At 43.6% G+C, this 24567-nt stretch overlaps 1 protein-coding gene across 1 annotated transcript; it reads right to left on the bottom strand.

The window, feature by feature from the left end:
- Positions 1-18775: 18775 nt before the first annotated feature.
- LOC110527785 (PAK4-inhibitor inka2) lies at positions 18776-24567 on the bottom strand. Its single transcript, XM_021609290.2, has 3 exons — positions 24395-24567; positions 24245-24295; positions 18776-19853 (listed from the first exon to the last, which is right to left on the bottom strand). Exons 2-3 carry the CDS (start codon positions 24245-24247, stop codon positions 18906-18908), a joined length of 951 nt encoding a protein of 316 aa, XP_021464965.2. The 5' UTR covers positions 24248-24295; positions 24395-24567; the 3' UTR covers positions 18776-18905.

Below are 24567 nucleotides of genomic sequence, written 5' to 3'. Positions count from 1 at the left end.
TGTACATGCTCTGATACTCAGTTGTTCTGGCAACAACTGTAAAGACGTGTTTGAGTAGAGAGTTATAAAGCAGGCTATGACATGAGGAGAGCAGATAAGAATGTTGGCTGTGCTCCATGGACGGAGAGGGCTGCATGAAAACCTGTGTCCATGACAGACTGTTCTCAACATGGGCCATATGTTGTGGGTGCCTGCCTGCCTGTCTGTCAGTCTGCATGTCTCTCTCTCTCCTCATATATCCCAGCTCATCAGAAGATCCGGTTCTAAACAGCTTTGCACCGACTGTCTCAAATTAGACCAAAGTAGACTTGAGGACAAACTCCAGAGGGGCCGCGTTTGACATGAACTGCACACTCCTGTCCACCATCGGTCCATATTCTGTAGATTCACACTCTGAGATCTCATATGGATTGCTGCTCTCTGGGTGGCAGCCGAACACTGCCCCATCTCAGCACAACACTCTGACAGATTTGGGGTCAGCCAGCATTTAAGACCCAGTGCCAGGGTGTTCAAATTTGATTTGACAAGAGGGTGTTTCAATCAATCAGGATTCAAGGCAGTTATAAATAAATCACCGGCAAAGCCTATCATTATGCATCACCAGTAAGTGGAGGCTCTCATGCTTTGTGTTAGTTCCCTTATTGAACGTTCCCTCAAATGTGCGAGTTAATTGAAACCATCAAAGCAGAGACATATGCTGTTGTCCACCATTTTGGGTCCCTTTGTTTTAGTTTACAGTTCAATGGGGACGATTGTGTTTTTTTTTAACTCTGGGAATTCAAACAGAAAGAAACATTGGAGGGGGGTTGAGTCTCAGAACTTTGTAATTGTTTCCAGCAGCAGCCGTCTTGGTTGTTTCCACCGTTCTTACTTATGTTCTTACTTATAGAGACTGATGGGGTGGCCAATTGGCTGAAGGCTCCTTGTAGAGTTCCTGGAGAGGCCCGTGAGAGAGGAAGGGAGGGAGGCAGAGTAAAAATAGCCTGGGTAATATTCTGAACAATCTACGCAGAAAGGCCTCAATTAGAAACATTGCTCTGGTCCATTCTCTCTGGAAAACCTCAACAAGGCAGTTCTTCACAAAGACGACAGTCTCACAACATCTGTGTTTTTATAGGTTTTACAGTCTCTCTGTTAAGTTTAAAACAACCCCTCCTTTTTGGCTCTCCCTCTAATTCATAAGAGAACATCTCTACACACCCAATAAGGCAGCAAACTGCGAGTGTGTCTTCATATCCCTAACCCCACCAGACAGGCAGGCAGGCAGGCAGGCAGTGGTAGTACGACAGTAAGATACTCCATGACTGTTCCTCTTGGCTGCTGAAGCGCAGATAATTGGACCCAGGTTCTGTTATTCGTGTCTCAGGCCAACTTTTAATCTTTCACAAAAAAAAAACCCAGACAGACCTTGCGTTTGGTTAGGCCCAGGAAGCGACATATTTTGACACGTTCTCGTGTGAGTGGCACTGCCGTGGTCAGGTGACTTGACACTTTCCTTCGGGTTGTGCACATGGAGCCTGAGAGAGGATTAGGATGTTGATGGTAAACCGCTGGGTCACGTGACGCCACTGGAGTCATGTCCATCTGGTGGCAACAGAAGCAAAAATGTTTGCTGAGCTTTAACTGGATTGCTATGATGAGGCATTCTCGGACTGTGTTTAGAGTACTGGGATTGATCCTGTTAGAGGAACAGTGGTTGGGGTTAGAGGCCATCGCAGCTTGATCCTTTATGGCCCTCCAACTAAACTCTGGACCTCGAAGCCAGTTCCACCGCATATTTCATTGTTCCCCTCTAATCAGGGACTGATTTAGACCTGGGACACCAGGTGTGTGCAGTTAATTATCATGTAGAACAGAGAATCAGCAGGCTCCGGACCTTGTAGGGTAAAAGGCGCTGCACGGTCGATCCTACGTCTTTATTGGCTGTGCAGCATTTAGCCCGTCCTCCTACAGCTCCTCCCACCAGCCGCCACTGCACTTAGTGTATATTCCAAACAGCATGTATAACATCACCTCATCTAGCATAGTGTCAAAGCTAGCTCCCTTCGCCGATTGGTTTTGAGCAGTCGCGTCACTGATAATTTGAACTCCTGTCACTGAGATCGTCGTCACTGACCATTAAGTCGCTGGGTGTATATGTCTGCTCCCCCCCATTGAAAATGAATGGTTTGATTGCTAGATGTAGTGCCTGGTATAATCATGGCATAAAACCAGAGGTCTCCCAGCCAACACACCTTGACGATGAGCTTCATATAGCTCAGTAGAATACTGACAGAAGCTCTATGTTCTGGCTATTTTAGGGTTATGAAGCCCATTACTCCCATTAGACAGGCTTTGGTTGGCATTAGTGTTGCATTCTGGGTGTATTGATGACATGCTGTTTGGTACTGAACAAACAGAGTAAAAACTCAAGGACCTCTAGAAAAAGCTCAAACCAAGTTTATTCACCCCATTTGGTCATACAGCTGCAAAGACAACATACAAGCCACTCAAGCACATCTTTATACCTCACGACTAGGCGGAGTCACCCCTCCTTGCATATCTAAGATAACCAATCCTTCTTTGGTGTTAGGCAGAAACACAGTAGGTTCCTCTTACTCGTATTGTCATGGCCCTGCCTCAGTCCTGGACCCTCGTGTGTATGTGTGTGTGTGTGTGTATGTGTGTGTGTGTGTGTGTGTGTGTGTGTGTGTGTGTGTGTGTGTGTGTGTGTGTGTGTGAGATAGGACTGTATTCAGATGGTCTTCAGGGAGGGCCTGTGACCCCCCTCCCAGCAGTGTCTTCTCTCTTCAACTGTTGACCTTGTCTCGAGTTCTACATCCCTCATGGTCCTGGCTCCGCAGCAACTAGTGTGTGTGTGTGTGTGTGTGTGAAATAGGACTGTAATCAGATGGTCTTCGGGGAGGGCCTGTGACCCCCCTCCCAGCAGTGTCTTCTCTCTTCAACTGTTGACCTTGTCTCGAGTTCTACATCCCTCATGGTCCTGGCTCCGCCAGCAACTGGTCTGCCTTATCAAGAACTGAAACTAGACTGTTGCCTTTAACGCCCTCCTTAGCAACATTCATATTCGACAATAATATATTTGAACAGAAAATGAACTTTCTGCCCTTCCCCTTTTCTCACTCAGTCACTTTCTGCACACCAAGTTCCTCTTTACCCTTCCTTGACCCCCAGCATATACATTTCTTATACATGTAAAGCCCTCACTAAGGACTGGTACGGTAACATGAATAAGTACATTTCAAGCTAGAAACCAACAGAACGAACACAACTCGATAATTACTCATGTATCCCAACATTCATAATGACACGTCTACTGTCATTTATGTGTAACTCTTCTGTGGTGTTGCAGCACTGTTGTGTTTCCTCTCGAATATGCAGACCTAGTTTAAAATAAGAGTTTAGGGAGTGGACGCTGGCTTAGAGCCCAGACTGGACAGGATAAAGCACATCTATGTCTATCTATGTTTTCCACCCTGCCTGTACCCCTTGGTCTGAGTAAACTGTTCCAGTCCAACAGCCAGACTTAGAGACAGTCTCTTTATGAACTGGCAGACTTACACACTGCTTCAGGAAATACTGAAGGGAAATTGGCCCATAAAACTCTTTACTAAAGCCCCTCACTGTTACTACATTTGATGTGCAGTCTGGCCAAGTTTGTGGAAAATTCCTGTGTTATTTCACAGTAGAAGCAGCGGATTCAGAGTCACAGAGGTGTGGACTTCATCACATTCTTCAACTTTATTTACTTAATTTTCAGCATCTCAACCATCACCCCAACATCAACATATGTGAAAATGGTGTGTTCATATGTTTTGTAGTTAAAAATATAGAGGAAGATATGTTTCCAATGACATCAGTGTGCATCGTGTGATTTTGACCAATTATGAGCAGGCATTGCTTTCTAATTGCTTACCACTGGTCTACTAATTGGTTGTTGATGTCAAAGGAAACGCTTATCTTTCTCTTATCTTTTTACCACAAAGCATAGTAACGTGTCATCTTCACATATTTTAATGTTGGGGTGGTGCTGGAGAGGATGAATATGATATTGTGAAATGACCCTTTAAGAGAAAGGGAAGGTATGTACATAATGGGAGGGTAGCCCCGTGTCCAAACTGCAGGTTTTCCATCCCTTTAATTTATAATGTAGCTTTATTCACCCCATGTGAGATATAATATTCCTCTCTCTGTTTCTGGTTCAAATACCCAAGCCATCAAGGTAACAAATCTGGCAGTGTGTCCTTGAGCAAGGCACTTAATCATCATTTGCTCCAGGGGCACTGTACTACTATGGCTGACCCTGTAAAACAACACATTTCACTGCACCTATCCAGTGTTGGTGATATAAAGCAAATATTGTACTTCACATTGCTTCGTTTTATTGGGCAACTGATCTCACTGCTGAGGTTGGGCTCCCGAGTGGTGCAGCGGTCTAAGGCACTGCATCTCAGTCCCTGGTTACAATCACATTGTATTAGTCACATGCGCAGAATACAACAGGTAGACCTTATAGTGAAATGCTTACTTACGAGCTCCTAACCGACAGTGCAGAATCCAGGCTGTATCACATCTGGTTGTGATTGGGAGTCCCATAGAGTGGCGCACAATTGGCCCAGCTTCGTCTAGGTTTGGCCAGGGTAGGCCGTCATTGTAAATAAGGATTTGTTCTTAACTGACTTGCCTAGTTGAATAAATAAATACAATTGTCCATTGCTGCAGTTCTTGTTTTGGGAAGATGTCTCTCCTGACTGATATTTGATGTACAAGGTGTTCTGACTGTGTGTGTGTGTTGTGTCTATTAGCAGGTTGCAGGAAAGGAGTAGGCCTACTTCCTGTGCAATGACTTCCTGGTTCAGGGTAAACGTGACCGTGGAAAGGAAAAACAAATATAGCTCATATATACAGTACGTACACTATATATACAAAGTATGTGTTCATCTCTTCAAATTAGTGGATTTGGCAATTTCAGCCACACCAGTTGCTGACAGGTGAATAAACTCGAGCACACAGCCATGCAATCTCCATAGCAAAACATTGGCAGTAGAATGGACTTTCCACGTGGCACGTCATAGGATGCAACATTTGTAACAAGTCAGATCATCAACTTTCTGCCCTGCTTGAACTGCCCCGGTCAACTAAGTGCTGTTATTGTGAAGTGGAAACGTCTAAGAGCAACAACGGATCAGCAGCGAAGTGGTAGGCCACACAAGCTCACAGAACGGGACCGCCGAGTACTAAAGTTCGAAGCGCGTAAAAATGGTGGTTGCAACACTCACTACCGAGTTCCAAACTGCCTCCGGAAGTAATATCAGCACAATAACTGTTCGTCAGGAGCTTCATGAAATGGGTTTCCATGGCCGAGTAGCGTCAGCTGGAGTGGTGTAAATCTGTCCGCCATTAGACTCTGGAGCAGTGGAAACGTGTTCTCTGGAGTGATGAATCATGCTTCACCAGCTGGTCGTCCGACGGACGAATCTGGGTTTGGTGGATGCCAGGAGAACACTACCTGCCCCAATGCATAGTGCAAACTGTAAAGTTTGGTGGAAGAGGAATAATGGTCTGGGGCTGTTTTTCATGGTTCCGGCTAGGCCCCTTAGTTCTAGTGAAGGGAAATCTTAATGCTACAGTATACAACGACATTCTAGACGATTCTCTGCTTCCAACTTTGTGGCAATAGTTTGGGGAAGGCCCTTTTCTGTTTCAGCATGACAACGCCCAGATGCACAAAGCGAGGTCCATACAGAAATGGTTTGTCGAGATCGGTGTGGGAGAACTTGACTAGCCTGCACAGAGCCCTGACCTCAACCCCATCAAACACCTTTTAGATGAATTGGAACGCCGACTGCGAGCCAGGCCTAATCGCCCAACATCAGTGCCCGACCTCAGGATTGCTCATGTGACTGAATGGAGGCAAGACCCCACAGCAATCTTCCAACATCTAGTGGAAATCATTCCCAGAAAAGTGGAGGCTTTTATAGCAGCAAATGGGTACCAACTCCATATTAATACCCAATGATTTTGGAATGAGATGTTCGACAAGCATACTTTTGGTCATGTAGTGTATCTCAGTGATTTAAAAATAAAAACCGTGGACGTGAAATGACCTTGGGAGAGCTACTTCAACACATCAAGGTACAATAGTACAGCATCCCTCCCTCCCTACACTAACAAGACACTCTTTATCACTAGATAAACTAGACATCCATGTGCGCACACACACACACACACTCTCTCTCTCTCACACACACACACACACACACACACACACACACACACACACACACACACACACACACACACACACACACACACTGGTATAAATATTGTATGTAAGCATCTATGCATTCTATGCATGCATTTTCACACCAACCATTGACAGATGCTGTACCCACTCGTGAGGCAGAGCAATCATACTACATTGTTTGTGTAGTGATGGCATGTCTGTGTGTCATTGAAAAGTTTGACGTTTGAAAGGTTTCTCTGGAATACCTTACTCTGACCTCGGCACCCTCATCTCTTCAAACACAATGAGAGTTAAGTGTGGAGGGTGCTGAGGGGAGGGTATGATGGGGTGGCTCATCTGGCCGTCGATGAGGGATGGGAACTCTCAGTCTTTCTTTCACTCCAGATTTATTCAACGCCTTTACTGGTGACTTCTTTAGTAAGCATTCTGATCCTGTCTGCACGTGCCCTGTTGTCATTTTGCTCTTTGACTGTCAGCGTCTGACACTTTCCTGAATCGTTCTATTTAGATGTCACACCCTCCATTTATCCTCTCCCTTATAGCTGCTTAGTGTAGCGCGTTATCTGCAGTTACGTAGGTCAACTACATGACTACTCTGTCAACACAACAACCATAGGCTGTGGAGTCCACATGTCGCTAACCTGCCCTGGACAAAACATTGACTCGTTGATTCCTCCAACTGTTTATTTTGAGGCAGAGAATTTGGCAAAAACAACATTGCTCTCTTTTGCTCCAGTTTTCCCTTAACCTTTGACACCCGGACTCTGAGATCCGCTGGTTTATTTGTGCTGCGCCACTTCCTGAGCTTCAGGGGTTGATTGAGGTTACAGACTCTATAATCAGTTTTTCTCCAGTGCTTGTGCACATTTGTTCAAACGGAATGGACTCTTTTAAACAATGAACACGTAGCCCCAAATTGAAACACGTTGGCCACAATGACCCATGTTTTGGAGAAAGCAGTAAGATTCTCAAAACATTAAATACATGACACGTAATCAACTACTTCCTCCAAAGCATACAACCTTTGATCTAATAAAAAGTTAATTCAATCAATCGTCACACAATGGCCCAATAAATACTAACTAGAGTATAATTAAGCAATTAGGCCCGGGGAGGGTGTGGTATATGGCCAAGGGCTGTTCTTAGTCACGACGCAACGCGGCCCTATATCACAACACCCTGAGGTGCCTTATTGCTTTAGTAACAGGCTATTAACGTAATTAGAACAGTAAAGATAAATGTTTTGTCGTACCCATGGTATAAGGTCTGAATTACCATGGTTGTCAGCCAATCAGCATTCAGGGTTTGAACCACCCAGTGGCCACCCAGGCACTTCTCGTTGCTTAAATATACCCAAACATGGTGAACCCTCTTCTATATGTCTGTGCCATTTGTTGATACTAGACTTACAGTGGCAAGGAAAAGTATGTGAACCCTTTGAAATGACCTGGACTCCTACATAAATTGGGCATAACATTTTATCTGATCTTCATCTATAGACAAACACAACAATAGACAAACACAGTCTGCTTAAACTAATAACACACAAACAATTATACGTTTTCTTGTCTTTATTGAACACACTGTGTAAACATCCACAGAGCAGGGTGGGGAAAGTATGTGAACCCTTAGATTTAATAACTGGTTGACCTTCCTTTGGCGGCAATAACCTCAACTTAACATTTTCTGTAGTTGCAAATCAGACCTGCACAACGGTCAGGAGGAATTTCTGACCGTTTTTGACAAAAAAGGTTTCAGTTCAGCAATATTCTTGGGCTGTCTGGTGTGAACCGCTCTCTTGACGCCATGCCACAGCATCTCAATCAGATTGAGGTAAGGACTCTGACTGGTCCACTCCAGAAGGCATATTTTCTTCTGGTGAAGTCATTCGGTTGATGATTTACTTCTGTGTTTTGGGTCATTGTCCTGATGCATCATCCAACTTCTGTTGAGCTTCAATTGGCGGACAGATAGCCTTACATTCTCCTGCAAAATGTCTTGATAAACTTGATGATTGTCTCCAGGCCCTGGGGCAGCAAAGCAGAAAGAAATGCAGAAAGAAAGTCACCCAGGAGCATGAATATCCATCAACAAATGGCTTTATTTGACCTTTTTCCATTTTACAGTAACTGAGAGCTGAACTATGTTCCTCTATTGGCCCCTCTACCTTTTCCTTTGTCCTTGCCCTCGGCCTCTCACTTGGTCCATTCTTGCAAACGACAACTCAGAGGTGACCTCTTTTATGCATGACTGCTGATTGAACAATTGTGCATACAAGTTTTGCACACGTGCAGAAGAGGTTCATATTCACATTCAGCCATTTGTATCAGCTGTGGCCAAATGTTTTCATTTTGTTTGTCGACTGAGCTTTGGCGTCTCCTGTAGAGAGTTGTGTTTACTGTTTTGCAAAATGGTGCTTAGCAATTGCGTTGTGTGTGAAAGCACTGACTTACAGTTTTGCAAAAAATAATAATACTATTGCGCTCATTAGGTTATGATGGATATCAAGTGGACCCCAGTTTCATTAAAGTGTCAAGTGTCTTGAGAACAATTGTAAGACTCTATTGGATCTTGCTTGTTATTCTATATGAACTGATTAGGAACTTTATTATGCTCTAATTCCCATGATCCTAAATGCAATGTTGTATTACTCTTCATGTTGCAGCAAACATACAGTTTGGAGATCACCAGCTTATTTTATGGGAATGCTGTCTTGTACCATGCTGACTCCAATCACAAGGAGAGGCTTGTGAAGAGGTAAGTCCTGAACCACTGTGGTGAAACAAAGCTTTTGAGCCAGTAGAGATGTCATCACCATACCTTAGTCTGTCTTCTAATGTGGTAACGTGTGTAGGAATACCTTAACAACAGGGTTATATCCAAGCCAAGCATCAACACACGCAGCAGCCCTGGTGTTTGTTAACAAGGCAATGGCAGGATGAGGTGTTTCCTCAACAGAAAAGGAGTGCCGAGGGACTCATCTCCACACTGTCATGTGCATCAGTGGGCACTGCTGACTGAGATATGGCTCTTCCTAGTTTGTAGGCTTCCTGTGCTCCGTATGGTGAGGAGCAAGATTGAGTAACTGTGAGCAATGCGCTTTTGGCTTGCCATGGCAGTACCTATGTTGTCGAGGCACGCTCATAGCAAAACGCAAAGCAACCCGAAGGCTGGCAATAAATTATGAAGTGACGCTCTTTCTCTCACTCACTCAAAGTCATTGGCACACAGAGAAGAATATGTATCCTCAGGTCCTTACCCCACCCATGTGTTCATAAACACAGTGTGTCAGAGCTCTGAAACAGGACTTCTAGTATACACCAGGAAATGCTGCTTAGCTTTGTAAAACGACAGCCAATTTCTTGGCTCTCCACCTTTCCCCCATGTCTATGCTTTGTTCTTCCTGACACTCGCCCCCTCTACCTCTCTGAACCTGAACCTCCTCCCCCTTCCTTCTGTTCCTCCAGACACACAGCATATGTCTTTTGGGGGCTTTGTGTTAACACCTCAGTCCCCGGAAAGCCCTGTGTTCAGCCCAGCGCCTGGCCTGAGGAAGCTAAGAGAAGACAGGGTGAAGCCAGAGGTAGAGGGCCGTTAGTGTGGGACAGCAGGCCTCGCTTGACAAATGCCCTCTCCGGGAGTCACATCCTGGGATATCAGGCCCCGGCACCAACTCAGCTTCCTGTGTTTACAGGCCTGATGAGTTGTATGTATGGAGGACTGAGATCCAGACGATATGAAGAACCTTCCATATGTATTCTGTCTGATGGCCATTTAGCTATAGGACACAGTCAGTGTAATGGCTGTGACTAGTCAGGAGCTGTTCTTTACCACTTTATACAGATGTAGGATCTCTTCTGTTGCTGAGAATTATCCTGCACTACAGGAAATGCAAACGTGTGTATTCAAGGTATAAAAAGGCTACTAAAGTTGGCGATTTCCACTTTAAAATGTCAGACTTGATTTGCCATTATGAAAAATGTATCAGAAACTACAAAAAAAATTATTCATTATAATCCACATAAAAATTCACATTTCCTGTTGCTGCAGAATTACTTTAATTCTCTAGCAAACTGTCTCAATTGAGATCATACATCTATAGGACTTCTGATCTCTCTGAATTGCTATAATGTACAGTATGTCCCATATTTTCTACTAGAGATAAAATCATCACTACTCATTGTTAAAACAATTCTTAGAAGTAAGAACGGAGAGCATTGTTTTAAGTCACCTGAACCACCAGGCTGGTGTTGATATGTGTATAATGGATTGTCATGGCAGTGTGTCTGATGTGGTCAGTCCAGGTGACCAATACACAGATCCCCCAACACCTGCACATTCTGGAGATTTTCCCTTCCTTCGCCAAGGACGAGGACTGTGGGATGTTTCCTCCCATCAGGTACCTGTTCAGATGATGTCATCAAGAGGAGACAGACCTGAGAGGCCCTAACAGTAGAGCCGTACAGAGAGCCACTGTATCAACCCTCCTATTCCAACCACACACTCCTGCCACTTCATATTTATCTGCTTGGATCAAGTGCAGAAGGTACATCAAATAAATTATATTGGTGAATTCAAACAAGCTGCATTTGGATGTTGAAATGCAATATTTTTGCAAAGGGGTGGATTTCTAGAAGCTGCATTGCTCCGAAAAATAAACAATAGCTTTCCACTTCTGTTATCATACTCCTGTTATTAAATAAGCAGGAAAAATGGCCTATTATTTTATTTCATTGAATTATTGACCTCTGTAATGACCTGTTGCAATCACCTGTGATTGGTACCACCCAGGTTCCCGCCAGCCTGTCTTTGTGATTCACAGAGATCCACCCGTGCTTTATCTGCCCATCAGCATCCTTCACCATGTAAAATACAGGGGCTCTGAAGGAAATGGCGCACAGAGCAGGTGACTAATGATAATGATCTCCACACCTCACACCCTTGTCCTGTCTGTCCCCTCATACATAACCAATTCAGCCCCCCAGCCTCCAGCCATGTCCCATTAGCCACGCACTGCAATGTTAGTTTCCACATGCAATAGCAGAGTGAGGATCTCATGACACATTCATAAATAGTCATGGCCTCTAAACCTTCCAGCTGCACACTGGACCCTATTCCAACTAAACTACCGAAGGAGCTACTTCCTGTGCTTGGTCCTCCTATGTTGAACATAATAAACGTCTCACTATCCTCCGGATGTGTACCAAACTCACTAAAAGTGGCAGTTATAAACCCCCTCTTGAAAAAGCCAAACCTTGACCTGGAAAATGATTTTTTTAAACTATCAGTGTATATCAAATCTCCTACTCCTCTCAAACATTTTAGAAAAAGCTGTTGCGCCGCAACTCACTGCCTTTCTGAAGATAAATATTGTATCCGAAATGCTTCAGTCTGGTTTTAGACATCCCCATCTTAGTACTGAGACTGCACTCGTGAGGGTGGTAAATTACCTTTAACTGGTGTCAGACCAAGGCTCTGCATCTGTCCTCATGCTCCTAAACCTTACTGGTTTTGATGCCATCGATCATCACATTCTTTTGGAGAGATTGGAAACCCTAATTGGTCTACATGGACAAGTTCTTGCCTGGTATAAATCTTATAAATCTTATATGTTGGAAATATATCAGTTTGTCTCTGTGGATGGTTTGTCCTCTGACAAATCAATTGTAACTTTCGGTGTTCCTCAAGGTTCCATTTTAGGACCACTATTGTTTTCACAATATATTCTACTGCTTGGTGATGTCATTCGGAAACACAATGTCAATTTTCACTGCTATGCGAACGACACACAGCAGTACATTTCGATGAAACAAGCTGAAGCCCCAAAATTGCCCTCCCTGGAAGCCTGTGTTTCAGACATAATGAAGTGGATGGTGGTAAATGTTCTACTTTTAAACTCGGACAAAACAGAGATGCTAGATCTAGGTTCCAAGAAACAAAGAGATCTGCTGTTTGATCTGACAAGCACTAAATAAACTTCAGTTAGTGCTAAATACTTCTGCTAGAATGTTCACTAGAATGTTCACTGTTATATCGGGTGTCATTTTCCTGTTTTATCTCTGCTCCCTCCAATTATTTTTCTCGCTCTCCCTCTCATCCCGGAGGACCTGAGCCCTAGGATCATGCCTCAGGACTACCTGGCCTGATGACTCCTGGCTGTCCCCAGTCCACTTGGTCATGCTGCTGCTCCAGTTTCAACTGTTCTGCCTGCTATGGAACACTGACTTGTTCACCGGACGTGCTACCTTATCTGGGACCTGCTGTTTTTGACTCTCCCTCGCTTTCTCTCCCTCTCTACTGCACCTGCTATCTCGACCTCTGAATGCTTGGCTATGAAAAGCCAACTGACATTTACTCCTGAGGTGCTGACCTGTTGCACCCTCTACAACCACTGTGATTACTATGAATGTTTGAACATCTTAAAGAACAATCTGGCGTTAATGGCCGTGTACTCTTATAATCTCCACAGCCAGAAGATTTCTGGCCACCCCTCAGAGCCTGGTTCCTCTCTAGGTTTCTTCCCCGTGCTTCCTAGCCCCCGTACATCTGCATTGCTTGTTGTTGGGGTTTTAGGCTCTGTTTCTGTACGGCAGTTTGTGACATCTGCTGATGTAAAAAGGGCTTTATAAATGCATTTGATTTATTGAGGAATCAAGTTTATTAATTAGAAATTACTGTTTGTGCATTGTGGAAAAATGTGAATTTTTTTTCAATAACTCTGGAAACATCATATCCCGAGGCCGCATTCCTAACAAAAGAAATGCAAGGAAAATTCTCACGAAATTCCACCAACACATCTCTTGCCTCACTCGCGGGAGAAATACTTTAGACCATTAATATTCTCCATTCCAAGATTAATAAAAATCCCTGCTTCACCCGCCGAACCACCGCGTTTAACCCCGGTAAAGTGTCTGGAAACCTGGACAATTACAAACAGACCACCTATGACCTCCACGAAACAACGAAAGAGGCATAAAAACTGTACAGGGACAAATGGAGTCACAATTCAATGGATCAGATATAAAACACATGTGGTAGGGACTTCAGACAATCACGGATTATAAATGGAAAACCAGCCACGTCGCGGACACAGATGCCTCAATGCCAGAAAAGCTAAACACCTTATTCGCCTGCTTCGAGGAAAACAACACAGAGCCACTGACATGGGCCCCCACCGCTCACGAGGACTGCAGGCTCCCGATCTCTGTAGCAGACGTGAGTAGGATCTTCAAGCATGTTAACCCTCACAAGGCTGCAAGCCCAGATGGCATACCAAGCCGTATCCTCAGAAGATGCACAGACCAGTTAGCTGGCATGTTGCGTCAAGATGGCCACCATTGTTCCTGTATCCAAGCAAGCCAAGGAAACTGAACTAAAAGACTATCGCCCCATCATCATGAAGTGCTTTGAAAGTCAAGGACTATATCACCTCCAACATAACAGACACCCTTGATCCACTACAATATGCATACCACCCCAACAAATACACAGACAATGTGATCGCCGTTGCACTGCACACTTTCCTATCCCACCTGGGCAAGAGGAATACCTATGTAAGAATTCTGTTTATCGACTACAGTTTAGCTTTTAATACCATAGTGCCCGCCAAACTCGTCATTAAGCCCGGGGCCTTGGGTCTGAACCCCTCCCTGTGCAACGAGGTCCTAGATTTCCTGACGGGCCGACGCCAGATGGTGCAACAACACCTCTGCCACGCTGATCCTCAACACCCCAGAGGTGTGTGCTCAGCCCTTCCTGTAGTCCCTGTTCACCCATGACTGTGTTTCCATCCAACTGAATCATCAAGTTTGCTGACGGCACAACATTTTTAGGCCTGATTACTAAGAACGATGAGACAACCAACAGGGAGGAGGTTAGAGCCATGGTGAAGTGATGGCAAGAAAATAACCTATTTTTCAACATCAACAAAACAAAGGAGCTTATCAGGGATCGTGCCAAAGTGGATGTAGTCAAAAACGTAAAGTTCCTCGGCTTGCACTGAGGACATGAAATGGTCTCGCCACACTGATATCGTGTTGAAAAACCTCAGGCGGCGGAAGAAATTTGGCATGGCCCCATTCTAAAGATGCACCATTGAGAGCATTTTGTAAGGCTGCATCACCACCTGGTACAGCAACTGCTCCGCCCTCAACTACATGGTTATCCAAAGGGTGGTGAGGGCATGCTGTCTACCCTCCAGGAGATCTACAGAACCCGGTGTCAAAGGAAGGCCAAAAACATAATTAAGGACCGTAGCCACCCGAATCACGAACTGTTCACACGGCACAGACCGACAGACAGAGACAGTACAGGTCCATCAGTGCTAAGACAGAGAGACTAAAGAACAGCTTATATTAACAGGCCATCAGACTATTGAACAGCTTATACACACAAGCTATCACACACACTCAAATACACACACACAGCCATTGCTGCTGTTCCATGCTATAGAGACAATGAACCAGTGGTCACTTACCGTTTCACACTGTGTATTTAAAATCTGTATCCCCAACATAGCACATCATAATATTTATACTAATGTACATTGTATTTTAGTTACACACCATATGTTAATTATACACTGCATTCTAGACATAGCTTACTCCTATATATCTACTGCTGTACGTACATATCATTCTTATTTTACTTATTTTTTATTTCTTTTTTCTAAGGGGTGGATCAGGTTTAATATCGTGGATAGATTGTTGCTTCCATCAATGTAATTGTCTGCATAATTTCCAATCCCCAAAATATTTTTGGGGTAAATATATATATATCTATATACATACAGTTCATGTCGGAAGTTCACATACACCTTAGCCTAATATTTTTAAACTCAGTTTTTCACAATTCCTGACACTTAATCCTAGTAAAAATTCCTTGTCTTAGGTCAGTTAGGATCAACACTTTATCTGAAGAATGTGAAATGTCAGAATACTAGTAGAGAGAATGATTATTTCAACTTTTATTTCTTTCATCACATTCCCAGCGGGTCAGAAGTTTACATACACTCAATTAGTATTTGGTAGCATTGACTTTAAATTGTTTAACTTGGGTCAAACGTTTCAGGTAGCCTTCCACAAGCTTCCCACAATAAGTTGGGTGAATTTTGGCCCATTCCTCCTGACAGAGCTGGTGTAACTGAGTCAGGTTTGTAGGCCTCCTTGCTCACACACGCTTTTTCTGTACACACACGCTTTTTCTGCCCACACATTTTCTGTAGCATTGAGGTCAGGGCTTTGTGATGGTCACTCCAATACCTTGACTTTGTTGTCCTTAAGCCATTTTGCCACAACTTTGGAAGTATGCTTGGGATCATTGTCCATTTGGAAGACCCATTTGCAACCAAGCTTTAACTTGAGATGTTGCTTCAATATATCCACATAATTTTGCTTCCTCATGATGCCATCTATTTTGTGAAGTGCAGCAGTCCCTCCTGCAGCATAGCACTCCCACAACATGATGCTACCACCCCCGTGCTTCACGGTTGGGATGGTCTTCTTCAGTTTGCAAGCATCCCCCTTTTTCCTCCAAACATAACGATGATCAACTATAGTTTGTTAACAGAAAATTTGTGGAGTGGTTGAACAACGAGTTTTAATGACTCCAACCTAATTGTATGTAAACTTCCAACTTCAACTGTACATACATATACACACTTTTTTTTAGAATATACCTTTATTATTCCCCGCAACCCTCCCCCAATTGGAGTAAACTAATAAACAATAACACTTAGGCTTCTACCTTCAGTTTATACATACTATACACATTTTACAGACACAATCTATTTCACATTAGTGATATTTTGTTTGTTTTTAGTCCTGGCCTTCTTCTGTTTCTGGTTCATGTTTGTAACTGTGCTATTTGACAACATTTCTGAACCTATATACATTTTACATTGGTTATCTTGTTGTTATTAGTCCCACCCTTCAGCTCCATTAAATCCCTCCCATCTACCTCTTAACACCATCCATATTGGATTTCTTTTTGCCATATATTTTTCAACTCCGCTGTGATGCTTCACAAAAGTACTGAACCTTTCTTTTCTCATATCTTCTACGGATTTTGAAATTAAAGATAAACGTTTTTGCTAAAATAATTATTTGATGATTGATCGATTGACTATGGCTTTTCAAATCACCCACACATATCATTCCTAGCTGATGTTGTGTAAATTCTCCCAGTGTACATACATATAGGTTGCATTTGATGACTTGCTAAAGCGCTATTTGGGTTGTTAATCAAATTCATCACGCCATTCTTGATTTCTTGTCAAAAAAAATGTAAAAGAATGATCTTACATTTTACTGCATCATTAGGATCTAGGAACATAAGCATTTGGCTGCACCCGCTATAACACCTGCTGAACTGTGTACTCGGCCAATACACTTTGATTTGATTTGACCAGTGCGAGTCGGAACTCATTGAAATTGACCCACATAGAACATCTGGAAATAGAGAAGCGCGGAGAGATGAAGTAACACATTACTTCCCTAAACTGTCCAAAAATAAACCCAGTCCCCTTGCAGAGGAGGGATTGAAGCGGTTGTAGGGGATCTCTCCACTAGACCGTGATTTAGAGAGATGCATCTCCTTCTGGCCTCTGCCTGGCAAGCCTTGACTACTTCATTATCTGTTCTTATCAACTTGGGCCTTGGGTAATGCCAAGTGACAGATGCTGAGGCAATGTTTGCAAACATCATTAGATTTGCGTGCAGGTCTTGACTGTGTTTGGGAAGTTGTGCTGTGAGGATATGCCAGGGCATGTGGATTAGATGAGTTGGCCCAGGCCTGCTGGGTTGGGCTGGAGTCTGCTTGACTGGTTCCCCGCACTAGTCAGAGCCTCGGCCCCCTGGTCAGCTTTGTGCTGGAATATTGAGGGTCGGGTGAGTAGAGGCTCACTGAATCTGTCACCATCTGGACACAGCTGCCCAGTCCAACAACCACCCCCCCTACACACACACACACACACACAAACACACACACACACACACACAGAAACCCCAGGGGGACCCAGGCCATGAGCTCATCAACCACCGCGGCAGGAGGCTATGAGCAGACCTTCCTCTCTGTCCTCGGAGGTAAACATCTTATTCCTGGTCTCGCTCCCTCTGGGATCTAAGATCAGTCTCTCTCTGTGGAGAACTACCCAGCACTAGGTCTCACATGCACATGGAGTAATCTCTTTCGAATTAAGCCCCCAGATGGATAGAAGGATAGATCTGTAGGTCTATTCTGAAATACACTACTTTGCTATATGGGCCTATGTTTAGGGATTTGATTAGATTTTGTTCATTAGGTGACTGATTGAGAAAGGAAATGTGCTTCTCTGCTTCTTTCCTTTTGTTTCTAGATTCCAATAAATTAATTGATGTGTTCATGTTGTAAATGTATTAAAATCCTTTTAAGTTATTTAAGGGCTCTATTCAATCCGTATCGCTGAAATTCTGCGGTACAGAGTGATTTAAATTTCAAGGCAATGTTCACACATTAGAGGAGATTGCGTTCACAGTAAACGCTGCAGATGTCGGTTTAATAGGAAATTACCTTTACATTTCTAGCGTGCCTTAGCGATACAGATTGAATAACCCTAAGTGTGTGGCTACATTAAACACTGTACATGTATATGACTGTTTTGACAACTTGTCTTTAGAAGGCTGCACATTTACAGGGCTACTCCCTTTAGATCTAAGCATCATATGACACATCTAAGCCTTCTTTACACCTTGCGCTAACGTGGGAGTTTCGTGATCTGATCAATATGATCCGATCCCTATCTGATCAAGTTTGTCACATCTACACATTGTATTAAAATTAGTCTGTTATCCATCCACTGTGTCCACTTTGTGACCAGATTAGCTAATGCCCCCCTGCATGCAAATGATTTAACAGAAATGAATTCAAAATAATATGATTGTATTTATTTTAAGACAATTACTTATGCCTTAAGTCAGCGGTGCTGCCGGTAAATGATGATTTAAATAGTATGACCATCCAGATCCGTTTTCACTTCATTGCTATCCAGAGACAATGTGTGCATGACTACCTCCAGAGGTGGTCAGGAAGATCAGATGTGTATTTTAATCGCCTACATCTGTCTAAAAATGTGGGCACAATAAGAATGTGGACAATATCAGGACAAAGGGTGCATGTTAGCACCAGGTATAAACAGGGCTTAACAACCCACAATTGGAAATATAATGTTCAACTTCCCATCTGACAGTAGTAGAAACACAATACAGCAACACCCAACCTGCTATTTGTATTCAAATAGGCAGGTATACAAAGGCAAGATTTCTGACTGCCATTATGTTGGTCAGTTGACAGGTCATTTAAAGAATGTGCTAGTGTTTATACCCAGATGTAATCGAGAATGTCACTACCTTTTTTACAGCTGAACCTAATCCTAAGCATGCATTATTATTCCATTAGTCATTTAAGAATAAAACTTAATAGTTAATAATAAAACATAATAATAAAAAAGAAAACTTAAGAAAACTTAAAGTTAATAATTATTGCAGTCAACACTTTTTCCCTTTTCAATAAAAAAAAACTTTATTATTGTAACAATTTCAACATTATTTCCACATAAAGCGCATATAAAAAATAAAATAACATTAGTCTGTGGTAGGAGTCCGTAGCTGTAACATCACTCAGATCAGATGTACCCGATAATGTCATTACATATGATAGGTTGTCGGCTGCCTGTCTTCATGAGAGCGTTGAACTGGTAGAAGTCCGTCCCCAGTTCATGCAGGCCTGTGTGGGATTGGTGAAAGAAGGGTTTGCGTGGCTGTAAGCCTACAGGGCAGGACATGCGTTTCGGGGATGCCGCGGCTCTACTGACCCTGGTGGAGTCTGCTGGTCTGGCCCTCATCTCCACGCTTTTTGACATCCCCGCCAGCTTCCTCCTCATGTTGACCAGGAGGTCCTTGGCCAGGCGCCGGCCTGCGTGGGGCTTGAGTTCTGCTGGTTCAGGACACTCTGGCAAGTCCATCCAGTTCTTAATGAGGTCAGCGAAGCTGTTGTCCCCCAGCACCAGGGGCTGTCTGTTCCTGCTGCGGCTCAGCAGTGACGTGGTCCAGTCCTCCGGGTCGCTGCTTGCCTCAAATGACGTCCAGCGCTCCAGACAAGCGTCCGACGTGGACTTGGGCCGGATCCGGTCGGCAGAGCCCACTCCCCGGTTGGTTCGGAGGCAGGCAGAGTTAGACACCCGTACATTCCTGGTCCTCCTGAGCACCACGCCGTCATCCTGCCAGGACGCCTCTGAGTAGCCTGAGTCAAACTCCATACTCTTCTCACTGCTAGGGGAGCTCTGCATTAGCCGCTCCTGCCCATCCTCCTCCACCTCTTCTTCCTCCTCCACGGGGCTGGCCAGGCAGCAAGCTGAGTCATAGGTGCTGGCCTCGCTGGCCTCAGAGATGGGTCTACGGAGGCATGTCAGGCGCTCCCGCTGCTGCGTTCCCCGCTGGCAAACGCGCGTCACTGCGTCGGGACGGCCGGATGGCTCGCTGAGCGGCCTTCTCATGTGTTTCAGATCCTGCAAGGACCTCATCATGTACTGCATCTGGTCCACCAAACAGTCTCCAGAGTCCCGCAGACACAGCTAGAAAGACAGGGAGAGAGATTTAACAGGTTGGTTACTGACAGACTGAAAACACTGACTCCTCCATACATGGTTTAAGAACATTTCAGAACAAAATGTGTAACAGAGCACTTTTACAGAAACGAATGGACCAACTCCTGGTCCAAAAGCTTAAGTAGTTTCCTGTGCTTCTATCCAGCACTGCACCAAGATTCTAATCAGCTGAGATCACACGCTGCAGCCGTACCACCACCACATATCAAGTCAGACATTCCACCTAAACCTCAGAGCAGCTTTATGGAGAAGCTTCTCAGCGGTATGCTCTGAGTTGATTAGAATATGGCTTGTGGGAACAGGATGTACAGGGAAACCCTCGCTGCCTCTTTCGGTTGGACAAACTAGAGACTGATACATTTTTAGAGGCACTCAGTATTACACATCTTTTACTAAACACAAGAATCACAGGATGCCTTCGGGATTAGCCCATGTTGTCCGGCAGGAAATGACATCACCGTTCTGGAATTACACAATGGGAGTAAGAAACCCCATGTATGAATCATATCAAAGTCATCACAAAATCATCTGAAATATAGAAGTCTGAATGACACAGTCTGAATGACACAAGCTTCCATAGCATTCAGTTGCATTACAACAATATTCTCAGGATGCCTTAACAACCAGATGGTTTGGGAACCACCACTGAATCCATCTTATCACATCAAGGTTAAAAGGTGACAAGGCAACACTTCAAGATCAATCCCATTCACTCGGGTGTTGTAGCGAACAGAACACAGGCTACTGTATGCACAGGACATTTCTTGTTTAAAAAACATTTCCCCCTGTACTACAAATCACCAAAAATAACAGCTTTAGAATGATGCAATTTGTTCAACTTTCATTTGTAATAATCCTACAAGGTTTTTCCATGTTTTGTAGCATGCTTGTGTAGCATGTTTGTGTTTGCTACCTCTCAACCCTCATCCGTCTTAGGCCAGAGTGCTGTTTGGAGGCACAGTGAGGAGACCAAATCAGCAGAGACGATGCCCTGATGTTATCACAGCTGTGGGAACTTAACCATTTGGCTGTAGAGGAGAGCTCTGTTTGACAGAGTGAGACAGGGCCTTGGAGGCGCATGAAACACTGAAAGGTCTGCCATGTGCATTGTTCTTCACAATAGTGTGGAGGTCTAGCTCAATACAATACCCCGAAAGGCTCGGGTGATACAAATTGTGCCCTAAATCGAATCTCGGAGAGAATCTGAAAGAGGCACATAAATATGTTGCACATTTCCATAAAGGATTTACCTCTGGGTTTTTTACCCAAGAGGCTCAGACTTTTCGGTTTCCATCTACGCGTGTCTCATGGCTCTGGTGGACCCGCTCTAACCTGGGACCAAAGCCAGGCCACCGGTACTTTTAAGCTTTCATTTAAATAACAATGGTTCACTATGAACATCAACACCTTCTCACAAAGCAACTGTTTTGATTCTGCTCTTCACAAGTCCCCACTGTCAGCCCTAGATATGTAAACCCAATTTCCCTAGCATAACATTAGAACGTATAGCGTAACACTGGCATAACAGTCAAAAAGCAGCAAAACTGTACCCTGCAGCCTTCCATTACTGTGGTGTTATTAAACACCAGTAGAGAGCACCAGTCAGTCATTGGTTAAGGTAAGAGATAATGCTCCAAGGCCAAATCGGAGGGCCTGTTGTCCGGACCTCTGGCAGTCTCTATGGGGGCGCCACAGGGTTCAATTCTCGGGCCGACTCTCTTCTCTGTATACATCAATGATGTCGCTCTTGTTGCTGGTGATTCTCTGATCCACCTCTACGCAGACGACACCATTCTGTATACTTCTGGCCCCTCTTTGGACGCTGTGTTAACTAACCTCCAGACGAGCTTCAATGCCATACAACTCTCCTTCCGTGGCCTCCAACTGCTCTTAAATGCAAGTAAAACTAAATGCATGCTCTTCAACCGATCGCTGCCCGCACCTGCATGCTCGTCCAGCATCACTACTCTGGACGGCTCTGACTTAGAATATGTGGACAACTACAAATACCTAGGTGTCTGGTTACTGTAAACTCTCCGTCCAGACTCACATTAAGCATCTCCAATCCAAAATTAAATCTAGAATCGTCGTCCTATTTCGCAACAAAGCATCTTTCATTCATGCTGCCAAACATACCTTCGGAAAACTGACCATCCAACTGATCCTCGATTTCGGCGATGTAATTTACAAGATAGCCCCCAACACTCTACTTAACAAGCTGGATGCAGTCTATAACATTGCCATCCGTTTTGTCACCAAAGCCCCAAATACTACCCACATGTACGCTCTCGTTGGCTCGTCCTCACTTCATACTCGTCGCCAAACCCACTGGCTCCAGGTCATCTACAAGTCTCTGCTAGGTAAAGCCCCACTTTATCTCAGCTCACTGGTCATCTTAGCAGCACCCACACGTAGCACGTGCTCCAGCAGGTATATTTCACTGGTCACCCCAAAAGCCAATTCCTCCTTTGGCCGCCTTTCCTTCCAGTTCTCTGCTGCCAATGACTGGAACTAACTGCAAAAATCACTGAAGCTGGAGACTCATATCTCCCTCACTAACTTTAAGCACCAGCTGTCAGAGCAGCTTACAGATCACTGCACCTGTACATAGCCCATCCAACTACCTCATCCCCACACTGTATTTATTTATTCATCTTGCTCCTTTGCACCCCAGTATCTCTACTTGCAAATTAATCTTTTGCACATCTATCACTCCAGTGTTTAATTGCTATATTGTAATTACTTCGCCACCATGGCCTATTTATTGCCATTACCTCCCTTATCTAACCTCATTTGCACACACTGTATATAGACTTTTTCTACTTTTAGGTATTTTTCTAGCGTCAAGTCTAGGTCCAAAAGGCTTCTTAACAGCTTCTACCCCAAAAGACTCCTGAACAGCTAATCAAATGGCTACCCCCCCCCCCCCCCCCCCCCCCCGCCACTATTTTACTCTGCTGCTACTCTCTGTTTATTATCTATACATAGTCACTTTAACTCTACCTACATTTACATATTGCCTACATGTACATTGACTCTGTACCGGTACCCCCTGTAGGGTATATAGCATCGCTACTGTTATTTTACCACTGCTCTTTAAATATTTGTTACTTTTGTTTATTTTCAAAACTGCATTGTTGGTTAAGGTCTTGTGAGTAAGTATTTCACTGTAAGGTCTACCTACACCTGTTGTATTCGGCACATGTGACAAATAAAATGTGATGTTATGTGGAGCTGAGCAATTCGCCCACCTCAGAGAGATAAAGAGGAGAACTGTCACGGAAAACAACTGCCTAACAAACTTTTTTCATAGAAAGCTCATTAGAGTGTATCATGATCAAAGAACTACTGTTCTCACTCAATACTTTATACACTGCTCAAAAAAATAAAGGGAACACTAAAATAACACATCCTAGATCTGAATGAATGAAATATTCTTATTAAATAGTTTTTTCTTTACATAGTTGAATGTGCTGACAACAAAAAAACACACAAAAATGATCAATGGAAATCAAATTTATCAACCCAAGGAGGTCTGGATTTGGAGTGACACTCAAAATGAAAGTGGAAAACCACACTACAGGCTGATCCAACTTTGATGTAAATTGACTGTATGTTTTGTTTATTCCATGTGTAACTCTGTGTTGTTGTATGTGTCGAACTGCTTTGCTTTATCTTGGCCAGGTCGCGGTTGTAAATGAGAACTTGTTCTCAACTAGCCTACCTGGTTAAATAAAGGTTAAATAAATACATAAATAAACAAGGCCATATCTGTGCTACAGAAAATACTCAGAAGGAAGGACTCCACACATATGGTGGAGGGAGGCATGTACAGAAATGATAATGACATGTCTATGACATTATTGATCCTTGATTAATCATCAATAACACATATATAACGCACCATTGAATATGTCTATTGTAAGTAACCAGCTAAAATATATTCTGATTTCCAGACATTTGCAACTGCATCGGCCAGAAATGACTAAGTAGCCTATGGGAAAAGTAAGCAATAAACAAGACAGTATTTCTCAATAAAAGTTTGTTAAGGAAATGGATTTAGGCCTTAAAGTTCAAATGGAATAATAACAAGAGTTTGTCATCTTTCCAACAAATTGTCGTCTTTAACTTACAATTATTCTCAGCTGCTCTGTATTGTCTAACTGTCACCGGAGGGGCGTAAAATTATAAGCGCCGAACATTTGGATTTATTTACCACAACATTCAGCCGCTCACGATAATAACCTCCCCGACTGTTCTGTACAACTGTTAGGATGAAATGTATAGGCACTTCACACAAAATAATACATACAATCATCTACAAATAACAATCTGGAAATGTTACAAAATAAACTTACCATTGCTCTCGTCGTGTCTGATTGTATGAATTCCAAATGGATTACTTTATCCTGCAAGAAGACAATAATTATTCAGCATACAAAATTATGTTCTCTAGCGCTAAATTTGCCTAGCCTATAGGATGCATTTCTCTAGATCGGGCTACTTACATCGGTGAATAATTGACTCCTCTGATGGAACAATTAATCCAAAGCGGTTGCAACTTTCTCAGTAAATCCGATGTCCACTCAACGCCCCTCAGAAAGTAGAGTGCATGTGTTTGTAGGGCCGGTCGTGTACTTTGTGAGCGCAGTCTCTTACCACGCAGCCAGTCAACTGCGCG

Source organism: Oncorhynchus mykiss, chromosome 7 (genome assembly GCF_013265735.2).
Source record: "Oncorhynchus mykiss isolate Arlee chromosome 7, USDA_OmykA_1.1, whole genome shotgun sequence".
NCBI classification, from domain to species: domain Eukaryota; kingdom Metazoa; phylum Chordata; class Actinopteri; order Salmoniformes; family Salmonidae; genus Oncorhynchus; species Oncorhynchus mykiss.
This window is presented reverse-complemented; position numbering and strand designations above follow the sequence as displayed.